The sequence below is a fragment of the Leptodactylus fuscus genome, chromosome 7 (genome assembly GCF_031893055.1).
Source record: "Leptodactylus fuscus isolate aLepFus1 chromosome 7, aLepFus1.hap2, whole genome shotgun sequence".
Taxonomy (NCBI): domain Eukaryota; kingdom Metazoa; phylum Chordata; class Amphibia; order Anura; family Leptodactylidae; genus Leptodactylus; species Leptodactylus fuscus.
In genome coordinates, this window is record NC_134271.1 from 111,638,098 (window position 1) to 111,656,266 (window position 18,169).

Here is an 18,169-nt window from a genome sequence, read left to right on the forward strand (position 1 = left end):
TGAAAAATTATTTCATAATCCCCAAGCATCTTTATATAGATGGGATAAAAAAAGTGTCCAAAATTTTAATGTAAACCTGCAGTCCCAATGACTGTGGAAATTTGCATATTTTCTTCAGACAGTCGTCTGCATAAATCTCATTGTAAGGGCATCAAACAAAAGTTCCAGCATCATCACCTTGCCCAATGCAGATTCGAGATTCATTACTGAATATGACTTTCATCAACAGTCCACGATTGCCTTTCCTTAGCCTATTGTAACCTTGTTTTTTTTCTGTTTAGGTGTTAGTGATGGCTTCCTTTTAGCTTTTCTGTATGTAAATCCCATCTTTGAAGAGTCCTGTTTATCACTCATGAAGTCAATGCCTCAGAGAATGCAAGCAGTTATAAAAGCCAGAGGTAGTGCAACAAAGTACTAGTGATGTGTTTTAGTGTTATTTTGTTTGTTTTTATGATTCCATAATTTTTACCTCACAATTGAGTGATTCCATAATTTATTCCATGTGCTTGTTCTAAAAATCTAACCGTTACTGGCTACCACAATTATTTTTCTTGATTTGTTTCTTAAAGCCAGAATATTGCCATATGAAATGCCTTTAGTTTTTTCCCATGGCTGGGATCTGCTTTTTTTCCACAAAATAAAACAACGCAAGGAACGTCCTCAGGGACTGGTGATTCCATTATTTTTGACAGGGGTTGTATTTGGACTGTTATGCAGTTTCAGGAACCATGATGGTGATTTCTGGTACTTAATAGCCAACACTGAATACTGATGACACCAAGGCATGACCAGAGTTATTGGTGGCTACATTCTACAAGATGTGTGGAGGGGGTTGCCGACAGTGTAAATTCTGATGTAAACAGCCGGACTGAGATGGCTATTGACTGTTGTCAAACATGAAACACATAAGAGCAGAAATCCCAAACACCACTGATCAGCATACCTCCCAAGTATCCCGCATTTGGCGGGACAGTTCCACTTTCATACCCCTGTCCCGCGGTCCCGCACAGCTCCCTACATGTCCTGCTATGTCCCTTTAATGTTTTACTGAACAATCATTCCTCCGATCAGATAACAGAAAAAAGGCTCTGGTGATCGGAGGAACGCTTCACTATGGTTCAAGGACCTTGTGTGACATCACACGGTCACGTGACTAGGTGGGCGTGTCAGTGCCCCGTGCGGTGAAGAGATGAGTGTAAGGTACTGAGAAGGGAGGGGGGATGTGAGATGCAGGATGGAGAGAGAGTGTGAGTGTGTGTCTGTCTGTGAGTGTCTGTGTGTGTGTGTGTGTCATTACACTGGGGGCAGACATGGAGGGGGGACATGAAACTGGGGGCTAAGATGAAAGGGGATAAGAAACTGGGGGCAGATGAAAGGGGATATGAAAATGAGGGAGAAATGGAGGGGGGAGATGAAACCGGGGGAAGAGATGGAGGAGGGGACATGAAATGGGGCAGGTGCAGTGGGCACTTAAACTGGGGGACATTAAACTGGGGACAACTTGAAGTACTTTTCTCTACACATGATTCATGCAGACACCGCGTGGAAAACACACAGACCCCATTACAGTCTATGGGCTCTGTGTAGTTTCTCTGCTAACTGCTTTTTAATGCATTTGGTATTCTGTTCGGAAGGTCCACAATTGGACTCCCCGAATGGAATACCAAAAACAGATGTGAACCAGGCCTAACACACGGACTGAGTTTCATGGGTGAAACATGGACGTGTGCAGCTCTCCTAAGGGTATGTTCACACGGCGGAATTTGCATTCCGCATGTGAACACTTCCGTGTGGCTAGCCACGACAGGATGCCACTGCAGTGCACCGGCATCCAGTCGCGGCATTCCGCTCTGAATTAGGCCCAAAGAATGGGCCTAATTGAGAGGGAGCCTCACACCGCGGACGCCTCAGCTGAGTCAGCTGTGGAATCCGTGGCAAGATAGAGCAGCTCTCTTCTATTTTCCGCTACTAGCTAGCAGAAAAAAGAAGCGAGTGGCTCCCATTGACTTCAATGGGAGCCGTTTTTGTCGCCAAATTCCGCATCAAAATCCGGTCCAAAAAACTCTGTGTGAATATACCCTAAGGGTTCATGCATATGGTATTTCCAATTTCCATATGACTCCACTTTCATGCAGAAATTCTTTTTGTTGGATTCCATATAAATACCATAGGAAATAAAAAAAGGGATGCAGATGTGAAATAGGCCGCCAGATTTACCGATGAACATCCTACTGGGAGCGGGGCTCCTCGTTTCCTAGTTATCCATGATCCTAGGAGTCCCTGCTTCCCAGCGACATCCAGACCCATTCTGTAATTGAGTGATCAGGTAGCGCACACTCTGTTCCATTCATGTCAAGGAGAGTGCTGGCGATACCTGACAGCGCTGGAGTCCTAGGTTTGAATCCAGCCAAGGACAACATCTGCAAGGAGTTTGTATGTATCTCCATGTTTGTGTGGGTTTCCTCCAAGTACCCCACTTTCCTCTAACACAAAACTACACTGCTAGTGAGCTTAGATTGTGAGACTGACTTGGTTATGGGGATAACGTCTACCAAATCAATTCTCTCTAGGCTGCGCTGATGAAGTCCAACCAAACAGAAACGGTGCCGTCCGTAGCTGAGTAATTGATTTGGTTATAACCCTGCATTATGCAGTAAAGACTTCTGGGAAAGTCGGGCATGATGTTCAGGGTGCTTCCCAATTCACTGTATCCCTGTTTACATCTTATAAAAAAAAACAAAAAACTTTGATAGTCTTCAGTAGTTGATACCTTTTTAATGGCTAACTAATAATGATGACAGATTACAACGTTTCGGAACGTCTAGGCTCCTTTCTGAAGTAAATTTAAAACCATTTCTGAAGGATGCATATTTATACACAAAAAATGGGGCACATAGGGATAGAATTCCAGGAGGAAGTGGGGTAGAGGGTTGTTAGTAATTGGTAGAAACAATGTAAGAACAATGTAAACATTCTAGGTTCTTACATTGTTCTTACATTGATTGTACAAAAAATGGAGATAGGTAGGTAACTATGGGGACGTAAACAAAAAATGGAGATAGGTAGGTAACTATCATGGACGTAAACAAAAAATGGAGATAGGTAGGTAACTATCGGGGACGTAAACAAAAAATGGAGATAGGTAGGTAACTATCAGGGACGTAAACAAAAAATGGAGATAGGTAGGTAACTATCGGGGACGTAAACAAAAAATGGAGATAGGTAGGTAACTATCAGGGACGTAAACAAAAAATGGAGATAGGTAGGTAACTATCGGGGACGTAAACAAAAAATGGAGATAGGTAGGTAACTATCAGGGATGTAAACAAAAAATGGAGATAGGTAGGTAACTATTGGGGACGTAAACAAAAAATGGAGATAGGTAGGTAACTATCAGGGACGTAAACAAAAAATGGAGATAGGTAGGTAACTATTGGGGACGTAAACAAAAAATGGAGATAGGTAGGTAACTATTGGGGACGTAAACAAAAAATGGAGATAGGTAGGTAACTATCAGGGACGTCCCTGATAGTTACCTACTAATCTCCATTTTTTGTTTATTAATTTTTTAATTTAATTTTTACATTGATTGTACCAATTACTAACAACCCTCTACCCCCTCTTCCTCCTGGAATTCTATCCCTATGTGCCCCATTTTTTGTGTATAAATATGCAGCCTTCAGAAATGGTTTTAAATTTACTTCAGAAAGGAGCCTAGACGTTCCGAAACGTTGTAATCTGTCATCATTATTAGTTAGCCATTAAAAAACTACTGAAGACTATCAAGTTTTTTTTATATTTCCTACCCACTGGCTAACACGGTACGAGAACAAACATTTTTGTTTACATCTTGGGAGACAGATTTGCATATTCTTCCCATGTTTACATCTTGGGAGACAGATTTGCATATTCTTCCCAAGACTGACTTGGGACAGTGAGTAATGACAAGAGCTTTGTAAAGTGCTGCTGAATATGATGGCGCCATATAAGTATGCTAAATAAAATAAATAGGGATCTGTTATCTGTGGCACCCCCATTAACATGAATAGAGTGCCCAAGCACAACTTTATTAAAAATGGGGGCCATTCATCTGAAGTGCCTGTCTGCAAGTTCTCCCCTGTCCTGAGAAAACACTGTCCTTGTTCTCCATAGCAAGCAATAAACGTTATAAGATGAACAGGAAACCGACAACGTGGTTACTGGTTGCCATGGGCAACAAGGTGCCTGCTCTCTCCTTGCTCTGCTTGCTTGTATCTAGAGAGGCAGAGCCAATACAATCCCGAGTTTGCGTCTAGTCAGTAAAAGTGGACGCCACGCCCCCTCCTCTTATTGGTCAATCCCGGCGGGCGCGGTTCTCTCACGTCATTTCCGCTCATGGTCGGCTCTCTTCGCCAGGTCGTGTGCTTTTTTAGTTGTGTAACCTCGGAAGTGGTTCTCAGGCGAGTTGGGCGGACAAGATGGCTGTAGCCGTGCGCACTTTACAAGAACAACTGGAAAAGGCGAAGGAGAGTCTGAAAAATGTGGACGAGAATATCCGTAAACTCACTGGCCGCGACCCGAATGATAACAGGTATGGAGGGCGCTGTGTGTGTGCGGTGTGTGTGGGAGGATGGCGGGCTGTGGGCGGACATGAGGCGCGTGGCCCGAGTCCCCGTCACGTCTGTGGCCACGCTGTGTCTGGTGCTGCTAGTGATAGCGTAGTGTCTGCCTGCTGTTCTGTAGCTCATGCATCGTACACTGCCTGCCATGACCTTGGGGAGTGCAATCCTGGCGCTCATTGGGGTGCATGTAGTTCTGTTTGTGGCAGCTGCTCTCTGTTATCAGCCACGTGATGGGTTCTCCAATGGGATTACTGGTCAGAAGTTATTGAAGTTGCAGGTTTTGATAGCCAACATTATTTCCAGAGAATTGCAGCAGTTGTTATGATCGATAATGGAAGTGAATGGGCCTTGTGCAGGGGATCAGAATTATACCAGCTCATAATGGGCACAGAGAGCGGTGATATTCACTTAGATACATGCAGCTACTCATCAGTATGGTGATTCGTACTCCAGTAGGCTGCAGATTAAGGCTCTATGCACACAACCATGTTCTAGCACACTGACTCATTTATCCCAGGCCATCTATTATCACAGGCCTTTGTATGCAGCAATGAGCTTCGTGCAAAACTCAGGACAGACCCTCTACTTGTCAATTTTGTGGCTCCGGATCACTTTGGATGAAAACACATTTCATGGCTGTTCTCCACCCTAGGGGCACCAATTTTCACAGATCTCTCCTAAATTTAAGTTTGTTGAGGGATCCGTAAAAGTAAAGCAGGACATGACCTTTTTTTTGGTGGTCCATTAAAACAGTTATGAATACCCCATTCATACATTGATTTTAATGAGGCCGAGTGACAACTGACTTTCACTGCCATACAAGTTTGATCCAGTTGTATAATCTTAGCCTGCACATATGACTTGTATAAATGGATTACTGGGATCTGCTTTGTTTAGATAACACGTTTGTTTTTCCATTAAAATAGATTTTTTGTTCAATGTAAAGTCTTCTTTTGGTGGAAAGTATCTTCACAATCTCAGACCATTGCAAACAAAACCACCATTAAAACTACATTTTCATGCAAATAGGTTTCCCACCCACATACAATGAAGGGGTATACATACCATTACTTACCCAGCTGAGATTCCTACTGTTGTGTGAAAGGAAATGAAGGGGCTAAGTTTTGTTTCCACTAATATTGTGGGTACACTAACATTGCCATGAGAGGATGTATTTAAGTGTTATTGTCTTACTTATTTATCTCTTGTGACTTACTTTCTTAGGCCGGCACCAACAAGACGGATGACTATCACAGGCCCAAATGTGGTTGGAGGTAGAGGCCGTGGTGGCATTGTGCTACGGTAACTACCCTTTGCTTATAATATAGACATAACAGTATTCTAGTATGACGTCTGGTATTACTCTGTCCATTCATGGCTGCTGCAAACATATTGACCTTTGTCTGGTAAACTATGAATTTCCAGCGCTACCACCCTTCCCTGTGTCTTACACACTGCACGAACCCATTTGTTTACGTGTCAGCGTGTCTATAGTCACTTCAGAACAATATGACATAATATTTTAGTACTGTTCTTCTCTGTCTCAAGAGGATGCTAAAATTTAAAGCCGTTGTCTGTTGCCCTGTAGTCTGAGTGCTTTGGCCATTGTTGACTCTGTATACTTTTGCCCCATGTTTTTTCTATATGTAACAGTAAAGTACCCAATCCATGTACCACTCCTGGCTGATCCACAGTGACTTATAATGGGATGTCATGTTGTGATCAGTGATATTCTTTTAGGCAAATCCAATGGGATCTAATGTATGTTTGACTACTACCTTAGTGGCATTATGTTTTGCATGTATTCAATGCTGTATGTTTCCTAATAAATTCTTTTCTTTGCAGGCGTGGACTCTCAGATGGAGGAGGAGGACCCCCAGCCAAACAACGGGACTTTGAAGGTGCACTGAGCAGGTAAAGTTAACCATTTGTCTTAATTCCAGATTTCTATACTTCTGTTTGGTACTTTATTCTTTAAGGTTTTGTTCAGACAGTATCACTTGGGTATTTGGCAAATAAAAATAAACAAACATTTATTTTTTTTTTTGGGGGGGGGGATTGGTAACTTTTTGCCAACTCTAACTTCAATCACAATTCGTTATGATACAGTCTCCATATCCCAAGTGATATTTTGTTGCCTCTAGTTATATTTCTATTAGTTGATGTGGGTTTTGTCTCTGTGTACTGTTATATGTATTGCCTGTATGCATCCTAGATAAATGATATTGGTCTTTCTTGATTACTCTTCTGTTGAGTCTGGAGAATGCAAGCTTTTAACATTTGTTAGTATGCTGGAGACCCCTCCTGCGGTGTCTGTATATTTATCTGCTGGAAACTATCCAAATTGGACTTAACCTAAGGGTGTATAGGGGAATTGTGTGTGTGTGTAGAACCAGGAGCTGAGGCCATGTCCTGGTCACATGGAAGAGACTGAGAATTTGCTGCTCTCCCAACAAGGGCTTTTGATTGTAACTTTTTCTGGCATCAAAGACAGCCCTGGATTTATTTTACTTATGCTTGTGTTGACACCCTCTGAATATTGTGTTTGGATTCTGGGAATTATTAACTTTTGCCTGATAACCCTCCAGTGTCCCATTCTTGTGTGCTTTCTCCTACTTGCCTCATCAGAATACTTTAGTGTTATAATACTAGAGTCTGTTCTTTCTCTCCATGCACGAATCTGAAAGTATAATACACGAACACACATAGAATACAAAAACCCCCACTGCAGATGTTAAATAACTTTTTTTAATATTCCAGGCTGGGTGGGGAGCGTCGACAGAGGAGAGAGTCACGCCAGGAAAGCGACGCTGAGGAAGAGGATGATAAGAAAGTAAGTGTTTATTATTTTTAATATTTTTAGCATCTACAATTCTTTCCTTCATTTCTGGTTAAGCTCAATTTGTTTTGTTTAACAGCCAGCGTTGCAATCCTCTGTTGTTGCTACCTCCAAAGAACGTACCCGCCGAGATCTTATACAAGATCAGAATATGGATGAAAAAGGAAAACAAAGGTAGAATCTTTATTCATTTTTAATCTTCTTAATAGGTTATATTACTGTTAATAATTGTAATATTTCCTTACAGGATATATACGATCGGGCACCTTTTTTAGATTGTATACAGAATTAAGAGATTTGAGGTTAATTTGTAGTATTGCGGGCTCTTGAAAGTTCTTTTCTGGTTGAGTGTCTGTTCGTAGCTTGCTCTGGAAAATTGCACTCTTCTGTGAGATTTTCATTAGAAACTGTACAGGAATCTAGTGCTGGAAGAGCACTTTCCAATAGCGTCCGTGCCTTGTCTGACGGGCGGATAAGCTCTTAAAGGGAGCCTATCATTAGGTTTAGGCAAATTTCCCTAACAACATGTTGGAATAGCATCCTCCTCTTGTTCTTTGCTGCATTGGAAGCAGCATTTCTCACTACAGTACATGATTTTCATGTGCTTAAGTGATAAGTGCTGCTGCAAAGAATAAGAGGAGGAGGATGCCCTCGCATGAAGGGGTGTGTAGCAACAAGAGGAGGCAGAATGCTGGGGATGACTTTGCTGTGCTTGAAGCACAGGGGGAACGCCCCATGTGTTCCTTGCACAGAATTTGCATATAAGAATAAAAATGGCGTTGAACAAAAGATAAAGAAAAGTAGGGATAGAATAGCCTTTCTAAAGGCTATTCCAATGTGTCATTAGGGAAATTTGCCTAAATTTAAACTCCCTTTAATATGCAAACCTACTTAAATAGGAAGAAAAGGGTCACAATAGTGAGTTAATGCGCAGAGTATGTCTTGGTGCAGAAATAATATATACACTGATGTTGCAGTACAAATATAATATAATGAATGAAGTTTACAGCACATGAATCAGATGAAAGGCAATTCACCATACTTTTAATGCACAGTTATGTCATAGTACAAGAAATGGCATGAATTCATATACAGTGGTGTCAGATTTTGGAAATAATCTCACTTATATCCACAGAACGGAAATAATACACAAGTGGTATCTCTATACTGCAAACAAAAGCAAAATACAAAAATACATGTAGGAAATGTCTTCGAGCACCACGTTACATAATGCTACTCGGGGAAAAATCTTTTCATAGTGCAGGTATAATTTACACGGTTTTTAAGAACAGAAGAACTGCTTGGCACTGCCCTTCCTGTGAGCCCATATTGATATAAAGGTTCTGACTTCTTTATATGGTATGCTCAAGTGTCCTCATTTAGCAGTAGAATAAAAACCCTAGAACTGCTGTAGATGAGCTGTTATGCAGAATTGCATTTAAAAATATCATTTATCTTTGTCTGTGTTTTACCTATTAACACTACAAACACTAATATCCTCTGTAGAGATCACTTGCAATATGTAGCAAGTATTCACATTAATGGTTGTCAAATTTCTATTAAAGAGCACACCAAATAGACACCGAGAACATAAAAAGCAAGAACATAAAAAGCAAGGGTCTGAAACAACCATAAGTATATGTGAAGGTAACATACGTAAAAGTAAAGTTAAAAAAAACTCAGCAACTGGACAACTCAACGGAACGTAAAGAAAATAGCCCAAACCAGAAGTTAGGAGGAAAGAAAGAAGGGGAAAAAAAGAGAATAGAAGGTAGAAAGGGGAAGGGAGAGGAGGTTGGAAAATGAAGGGAAACTACCTCTAGATAGTTACTGGTCTACAAGTCAAACGCAAGATCGCAGGGGTAGGGAACGTACGGCTCTCCAGCTGTTGCAAAACTACAACTCCCAGCATGCATACTTGCTCTGCTGTTCTTGGAACTCCCATGGCAGTGAATGGAGCATTCTGGGAGTTGTATTTTCACAGCAGCTGGAGAGCCAAAGGTTCCCTACCCCTGGTGTAGAGGAACCGATATCCAGTTCATAACAGTTAAAAACCTAATGGGGTTCCAGTCCTAATGACCTCCACATCTTGCTAAATAAGTCCCAGGCACCCTCATTCCAAGCACCCAGCTCCTCCATGTATATGATATGATTTAGTGGTGATGTTGCCTTTAGAAGGGGCCATGTGACAACATGTGTTGCAACAAGGCTTGTAGACATGGGTTTGGGTTGTGTGTATGAGGATTCTAATGGCTTGCTACAGCTTATGAAGAAAGTTGGACGGGGGTTGTTCTCTTGTTTTGTTTTTTTTTCTCTTTTACTTATTTGTGTTTGCAACTCTTAATTATTTTCTTACCAGCTGACTATAGTTATAAATAACAGTGGTTTCATTTTTCATGTGCAAGACAGAACTTTAATAAACTTTCTTTGTGTACCTTCTTTGCCACCCAGAAATCGGCGAATATTTGGCCTGTTGATGGGCACCCTTCAAAAATTCAAACAAGAATCCAATGTGGCCACAGAGAGAGTAAGTTTATTTATTTTTCTTTCTGTAAATTTACATACATCACTGGTGTCTTGATGTGCAGAAGAAAAACAGGCAATCTGGCAGATACGGCAATGCTTCCAGAAACAGTTGTTTCTCTGCTTATTCACTTAAAAGCCTTTGTTCCAATCTTTTTGCCCTAAGGCAGCATAACTGTGATCATGTATTCTTTTTCAGCTAGCAGTCCTGGCAGCTGTTTGGTCAGTGGTTACTCTGATACCTTTTGTAGTGCTATAAATGATTATACAACTCAGGGTACATATTTGGGCTGCAGCTGTCACGCTGTGGTGAAAGGGGGTTTTATTGCTCTAAGTGCATTTTTCCTGTGCGTAGGTCATCAGTACAAAAATGTTTTGTTTTTTTTTGGTCAGTAAACACCTTTTAGTTTCAAAACCTATTAAATGACAGCCATTTAAAGAGAAACTTTCATGAATTTGGCGCCCGGTCGGCTTTATAGTGATATATAACCGCATGTGTCCGAGGACATGAAAGGTCCTCTTTTACAGCATGAACATTACAAGGTGAACAGATACAAAGATCAGAATCAAAGTAGTGGACTTGTAGATCTACAGTAACAAAGTAAAATATAAGCAGACAGATGAAAAGGGGCAAACAGTTGGGGAGACTGTCCAGAAACCTGGGGAATTAATAGGGAGCAAGGAAGCACACCAATCTAATGTACTTTAAAAATACCTGAGTTTTAAAGAAAGGTTGAAATATGTGCAGGGTCTCGCTGGGCAGTCTGTTCTATGACTGTATAAGCCTTCATACATGACGTCCTGACAGTTCTTCTGCTGCTTATGGTTGCAGCACAGTTTACACTTCTTTCAGACTGTGGGGGTGCACAATAAGGAACAGTTTCCCACTTCCCCTATCCATTACTGATACTGCCCATTTAAATAGCATTATAGAATAAAATATTAAATTGAGGACAGCATCTGCATCTCTGTTTGGAATGGGGATTGGCCAACAGTAGAGATGAGCGAGTAGTATTCGATCGAATACTCGTATCGGTCGAATACCACGCGGGAAAATTCCATTGAATTCAATGCAAAAACCTCCTCGTCCTGCTACTTCCTGAACTTGGAGGATCCAAGGTATCAAACTTTGGTTTCCATGGAAACCGGAGCAACATGCCCGTTTTTTCCCATAGACTATAATAGGTTTCGATATTCGAACGAATACTACTCGCTCATCTCTAGCCAACATCTAAAGCTCGAAGGTCATTATAGGGTTAATGATGTTATCACATAAATGTTTTCGTATTTACTTACAGCAAAAAAGACGGCAAGAAATTGAACAAAAGCTTGAAGTGCAGGCAGAAGAAGAGAAGAAACAGGTGGAAAATGAGAGGAGAGAACTTTTTGAGGAAAGACGTGCCAAACAGACTGAATTGCGACTATTGGAGCAGAAAGTTGAATTGGCACACTTGGTGAGCAATTATATCTATATATCTTTGTGTTTGTATATGATGGGCTGTATCAGAGCTGGGCAATTAACGGTTATTACGTTATTTGCAAGCCTTTGCCTGCCATTTCGATCAGGCTGAACACAGAATTGCTATTTTACTCTGATGTCTCTTCAGACCCCGGAGTATAATTGGCTGAGGCTCATGCATTTATAAAAGCATGCAACCATGTATTTAAATACAAGCATTTAAAAAAGGGGGGGGGGGGGAATGTAACTCTCCTCCCATGGCACCCGCATTGGTTTTCATTTTCTTCCAGGCTCCTGAATGTTAAGGAACACTAAGACCTATGATAGGACCTTAGTTGTTACATGGCATTGTGACTCAAGCTTGATGACATCGGTCACACTTGCATCTGTGTAACAATTCAATGTACCACTGAGGCCCAATCACAGGTCCCCAGAGTATAATGACAATTCTGGTTCAGTAAGGACAGAACCACTAGGCAGTTCTCACAAGGTTTTCCTAACACATGCTTATACTTTAAAAGGGGCAAGTTTTAAGGAGAGTGTCGTAAATAATTCCTATTAATTGTAACCAAAGTAAGGTGCCTGCTTAATCGCCCAGTCCTAGATTATATTGTTTCTAATGTGTGTGTTCATTCATTTCAGCAAGAAGAATGGAATGAACACAATGTGAAAATTATCAAGTATATAAGAACCAAAACCAAACCCCACCTGTTCTACATCCCTGGCAGAATGTGTCCACCAACTCAGAAGTTATTCGAAGAGTCGCAGAAAAAGCTGAATTGTAAGTTTGTGTTTGTCAATTGCAGCATGAATGTTTAGAGCGTACCTCCAGTTATAAACCATTTATCATAAATAGTATAGGTGGTAATAAATGTTTGCAATATATCTTATTAAAGAAATGTATATTTCTCCACTTTTCAGGCAGTTACTTTTTCCGTATTAGTTTATGAAAAAAAAATAGGGTTGATGATAATAAAAAAGACACATAAATAATTGCTGCTGTAACAATCTACTACTCCTTGGTTTTTAACGCGGCTAGGTTGTAGATAAGATACTGCAAGTATGCTGACTTAGAAAATAAATTGATTAACCAGCTAGCAGGAGAATATTCCTCAACTTGTCCCTGCTTCATAGCACTTTATGTGTAAGGCTGAATACGAAGACTGATCTAACGTAAACAAGCAGTCAGATTGAAGATAATGGAGTAGGAGAACAGCTTACTAGGTGGCGAAAGAAATAGATATTTAATAGGAGTTTAAAAAGTTTTTCACCTGTACTGTTCATTTATGAAAAGTTGTTTATAACTGGAGGTCTGTTTTAAGGTACTGCACATCATAGATGTATTTATTAGATTGATAAAAAAATAGAGCTCCCAATTTGCAATGCTAACTGTACTTTCTTTTCTTAGCTATATTTGAAAGTAGACGAGTAGAATTTGCAGAACAGTTAAATAAAATGGAAGCTAGGCCTAGGCGCCATTCCATGAAAGACAAAGATCAAGAAAAGAAGCATGACGATGAAAATGAAGAACAGAAGGAGGACCCAGAAGATGGTAAGGTGGCTCGGCATGAGATAGATGAGGAGACAGGTAATCTGCCTAATGACATAGAGATGGAGGACACCTTTGAGGAAGAGAAAGATGTTAGTGTTACTTTAAGAGATGTAGAAATGGTTCAGGAGAATAGACTTATGGAAGATGGTGATGACGCTAGGGCTGAGGAAAAGATTGAGGAAGAGGGTAGGGTTGAAGTAGAGGAGCCACAGATTAGTAAGTGGGAAGAAAGGGAGATAGAGGTTGAGGAAGAAGCAAAAGAAGATGAGGAAAGGAGGGATCACCAGGAGGAAGAGGAGCATCAGATGGCAATGGATACTAGTCAAGCTAGTGTTTATGAATCACATGATGATATTAACCATAGTAAGGAAGTAGAGAGTGAAGAGAGGGAGGACGATCAGACAGAAAGTAAAATCCATGAGGAACCAGAAGTGCAACAAGCAAATGAGCCTGAATCTGAGTTAGAAACTGAATCTGCTCCGAGACAAGAAGAGCCAGAACTTATGTTCCATCCACCAGCTCATTATGAGCCCCAGACAAGACTAGAATCTCATTACCGTGTGGAAGAGGAGCCAGTGCTTGAAAAAGAAGAGGTTCCAGTAACATCGGTAAATAACACAGAACCTCAAGCAGAGCAGACTCAGATTACCTCCTCAGAACATAAGGAAAAGAGGAGCAGAAGTAGAGGAAGAACCAGGAACAAAGCAGGCAAGAGCAGGAGCCGGAGTAGTAGCAGCAGCAGTTCTAGCAGTAGCTCCAGTTCAAGTAGCAGTGGAAGTAGCTCTAGCAGCAGCAGTAGTCAAAGCAGTTCAAGCAGTAGTAGCAGCAGCAGTGGGAGCAGCAGCCGGGATAGCAGTAGTAGCAGCAGTAGTAGTAGCAGTGAAAGTCGAAGCCGGAGTAGAGGTAGAGGGCACGTCAGAGATGAGAAACGCAGGAGAAGTGTGGAGCGGAAGCGAAGAGAAAGAGAGACTTCTGGAGCAGAAAGGAGTCACAAGTCTTCTAAAGTCAGCAGCAGAGATGCCAAAGGATCCAAGGATAAAAACTCATCAAGGTCTGACCGGAAGAGGACTGTTTCTGAAGGTAGCCGGTCAGGCAAAAGACCATCAAGGAGTGAGCGCGAGCGTAAATCAGACAGGAAAGATAAGAGACGTTGACAAGATTGTGGTCTAGACTTTAGTAGAACATGGTGCTGCCTTAACAATAGCATGGTACTAATTGTTTGGGAAAGCACAATAAATTTTATTTTTATTTCACCTTTTTGCATAATTTTTGTAATTTGATGGTCGAACAGAGATGTAAGCTCAAAGATCTTCAAATAAATAAAAGCATAAAGGATTTTTTTTCAGTATCTTTGCCTCTTCTTTGCTAGCGTTAATTTTAACCATACTTTATCTTGTTTTACGTACAAGAGTACATCATACTTGGCCCTGTAGATGATTGGCAGATAAAGTGTTGACTAAAATGAACCTTTTTTTTTTTTTTTTTAATCAATGGATGTACAGTAATAAGATACCTTCTATTGGTTGTAATTTTTGATATTCTTTACCCTTCTCCCCTAGAAATAACATCAATATTTTAATAGAATAGAAAGTAGTATAAATGTGAAATTGTTTCCTCCATTATTTTATCAGAGATCGTGCAGTGGCTCCACTGCAAAATCTTTCTGCATTTGGTCTGAGCAACATCTCAGGGTGACATTATACTTACTAATAGACAACTGATGTGTACAGATGTTTTATTTAGTAGAACATGTTTGACGTATGGTACATCTTAAGTCTATGCCATAGCCAAATTTTTGTCTGCTTTGTATGTGTTTCAAAACTTTTTGTAAGATCATTTGCGATTGTTCGGCTGTTATGTGCAAATAAATACGTTTTGACTAGTATTGGGCTATTTCTATTTGTTGTCAGATTATGGAGATAACGTCCATCCTTAGGGAGAGACCACTCTTTCAGGTGTGTGGAGACTTATACAGCCATAGTTGCTCCACTGCTAGGGAACATGGGAAGAATATGCAAATCTGTCTCCCAAGATGTAAACAGGGAGACAGTGCCTCTGTTATGCCGCCCTTTATGGGAAGCACCCTGAACATCATGCCTGACTTTCCAGAAGTGTTTACTGCATAAGGGTGAGTTCACACTACGTATACGGCAGCTTATTCTGAACGTAAAACACGTTCAGAATATGCGGCGTATAAAACAGTTCCATTCATTTCTATGGGAGCCGGCATACGAGCGCTCCCCATAGAAATGAATGGGCTGCTTCTTTCACTATGAGCAGTGCCATTGAAGTGAATGGGAAGTGCCCGCGTGTACGACTCGGCATGAGCAGAGCTAGTCGTACACGCGGGTACTTCCCATTCACTTCAATGGAACTGCTCGTAGTGAAAACAGCAGCCCATTCATTTCTATGGGGAGTGCTCGTATGCCGGCTCCCATAGAAATGAATGGAACTGCTTTATACGCCGCTGATTCTGAACGTGTTTTACGTTCAGAATAAGCTGCCGTTTACATAGTGTGAATGCACCCTAATGCGGGGTTATAACCAAATCAATTTCTCAGCTACAGACTGCACCATTTCTGTCTGGTTGGTTTTCAGACACAAGCTTGGTGTAAGCCTCTTGGAACCAGTTGAAAGATTATTTTGGGCAGCTTAGGGCAGGTTCACCTCTGCGCCCATGCGCACTTAAAGCAATCCTGCTGGCTTTCCATCTTCTGCCACAAGAGACTGGACAGGGGACAGAAACCCAGCAGTCAGTTTTCAAACCCATTCAAGTGAGCGTTTTGTACCTGTCCGTGGCGAAACCGTTGTGTGTGTTTTTTTTGTTGTTTTTTTTTTTAACCGGACACAAAGTCCTGCATGTCCAACTTTGTGTCTCGTTAAAAAAAAAAAAGTTTCACCACAGACGAGTACAAAACACTCACTTGAATGGGTTTGAAAACTGACTGACGGGTTTCTGTCCCCTGTCCAGTTTCTCAGGGCAGAAGACGGAAACCCAGCAGGATTGCTTAAAGTGCGCACAGGTGCAGATGTGAACCCACCCTTAGCAGCATAGAGACAGTAAATGAAGCGACAGACTGCGTGATGCCACAGCATTAGGCCATAAAAGTATGGTCAGTGATGGCCGTTCTTCCTGGGACCTGTATACAGAACATAAACCGGTTAAAGGGTTTTCCAGACTTCTCAATTAAAGAGCCATGCTTAGGATAGGTCATGGGAACAATATGCAAATATGTTTCCCAGGATGTAAATAGGGCAACACTGCCTCTGTATGCTGCCCTCTATTGGAAGCAGCTCCCTTGAACATCATGTCCAACTTTCCAAGAAGCCTTTAATTGCAATGATGCAAGATTTTGCCAAGTCAGTATCATCCCAACTGTGGATGGTGCCGTTTCGATCTAATTGGATCTCATCAGCACAGTTTAGGGAGAGCTGATTTGGCAGAGGTGAAAGACTTCTAGACCAGATTCAGGGGATATTGTCACTCCTTAGGGAGAGACCACCATATAGGTGTGTGGAGTCTTATAAAGCAATTTTCGCTCCATTTTGGGGGATTATGGGAAGAATATGCAAATATGTTCCCAGGATGTAAATGAGGGAAACACTGCCTCTGTATGCTGCCCTCTATGGGATGCTCCCTTGAACATCATGCCCGACTTTCCAACAAGCCTTTAATTGCAATGATGCGGGATTTTGCCAAGTCAGTATCTTCCCAACTGTGGACGGCGCCATTTCGATCTGATTGGATCTCATCAGCACAGTGTAGGTCAGCAATTGAAGTTAGCAGGGGTCTAAGACCTGGGGTCCACTGCCTAACCACTGTCTGAAGAGACTGTAATGTGAGCCCCTTTACAGAAAACCAAGAAGAGCACTGTACATTTGTATAGCAGCTACACTTGGTATCAAAGCTCAGCTCATTCACTTTAGTGGGACTAGACTGTGAACAGGCCATGTAACCAATGGACATGTCATATGGCCTTTGAAGGGGCAGTAGTACTCCCTCTCCCTGAACTCCACTTCAAACAGCTGATCTATAGGGATCAGGGTATCATACCACCATTAGATAACCTAGCCTAAGGATAGACCATCAATTAAAAGAAAAAGTCCAGAAAAACCCTTTAGGTCCCGTTCCCACGGAGTAATGTGCAGTTCATTTAAACACATGTTAGAGCGAGGCGCTTCAAAACAGATCCCATTGACTTCAATGGGTGCCGGCTTACGCGCGCTACACATTGAAATCAATGGGAGGCTTTATAACCTATTGATTATAAACACTCGCTCTGACATGTGTTTACGTGTCTAAATGAGCAGCGCATTACTCCTTGGGAATGGGGCCTTAGGCTGAGGCCCCACATTGCGGAAATGCAGCTTTTTGTTGCAGATTTTGTTACGGTTTTTTGAGCCAAAGCCAAGAATGTCCACAAAAGGAATGGAAAATATATAGGAAGTTCTTATACTTCTCTCTTCTGCTCAATCCATTCCTGGCTTTGGCTCAAAAAACCGCATTAATATCTGCAACAAAAAAAGCTGCGTTTCCGTAATATGGGGCCTCAGCCTTAAACTGCAGTATTGGGCACAGTTAAACCCATGTATGCAGCAGCACTTTGCTTGGATATAAAATTGAATTTTTAGATAAGTGTTTTTTGGTTATTTTTTTTCCTGTTTTTCATATGCTGCTTAGAGTGGCAATGGATATGAGAGGTAGGTTGGGCATGTTTGTGTTCTCTGGGGAGATGGGAGAAAACCACTACACCTTTTCAGAAAAAAAGAGCCTTATATTACCCAGAAATCTGCTGTCGAGATTTAGGAGGCCACCATACACTTTTGATGGTTGGCCTCTCCTGCTTACATTAGTCATTAATGTGTATAACTCAACTTAGACTTGTGTATCACGGAGTACTGTATATATACAGAATAGTCATTTTAGAACTTGCGCAACTTTTTATTATACATTGTGTCAATTTTATTTCCTTTAACACACATAACTAGTGATGCAGCATTGTCAAGTTTTGGATTTAAAAATAAAAAAAGATTTGTTTAGGGTGTGTTCCCACTGAGTTTTTTGGAGAGGAAAAAAATACACTTCAGGAATTAGGAGCCCCGTGTGTTGTAAATGCAGATTTTTAAAGTCACTGCTAAGTGGATGGGATTCTACCAAATATCATTCACACATCGCAGAAAAGTACATGCAGCGA

General features: G+C 41.3%; 1 protein-coding gene across 1 annotated transcript; it reads left to right on the forward strand.

The window, feature by feature from the left end:
- The first annotated feature begins 4,411 nt into the window (after positions 1-4,411).
- PNN (pinin, desmosome associated protein) lies at positions 4,412-14,857 on the forward strand. The gene is made up of 9 exons (XM_075282803.1): positions 4,412-4,570; positions 5,826-5,903; positions 6,447-6,515; positions 7,362-7,434; positions 7,520-7,614; positions 9,892-9,967; positions 11,262-11,417; positions 12,065-12,203; positions 12,831-14,857. The coding sequence occupies exons 1-9, from the start codon at positions 4,458-4,460 to the stop codon at positions 14,126-14,128; spliced, it is 2,097 nt and encodes a 698-aa protein (XP_075138904.1). The 5' UTR covers positions 4,412-4,457; the 3' UTR covers positions 14,129-14,857.
- The last annotated feature ends 3,312 nt before the right edge of the window (positions 14,858-18,169 follow it).

What these genes read in the sequence shown, in the direction of transcription:
- PNN (XM_075282803.1), top strand. Translation starts at nt 4,458, where the DNA reads ATGGCTGTAGCCGTGCGCACTTTACAAGAACAACTGGAAAAGGCGAAG. An exon ending in GATGAAAAAGGAAAACAAAG is followed by an intron (nt 7,615 to 9,891) that starts GTAGAATCTTTA and finishes TTTGCCACCCAG; the next exon opens with AAATCGGCGAATATTTGGCC. An exon ending in CCAATGTGGCCACAGAGAGA is followed by an intron (nt 9,968 to 11,261) that starts GTAAGTTTATTT and finishes ATTTACTTACAG; the next exon opens with CAAAAAAGACGGCAAGAAAT.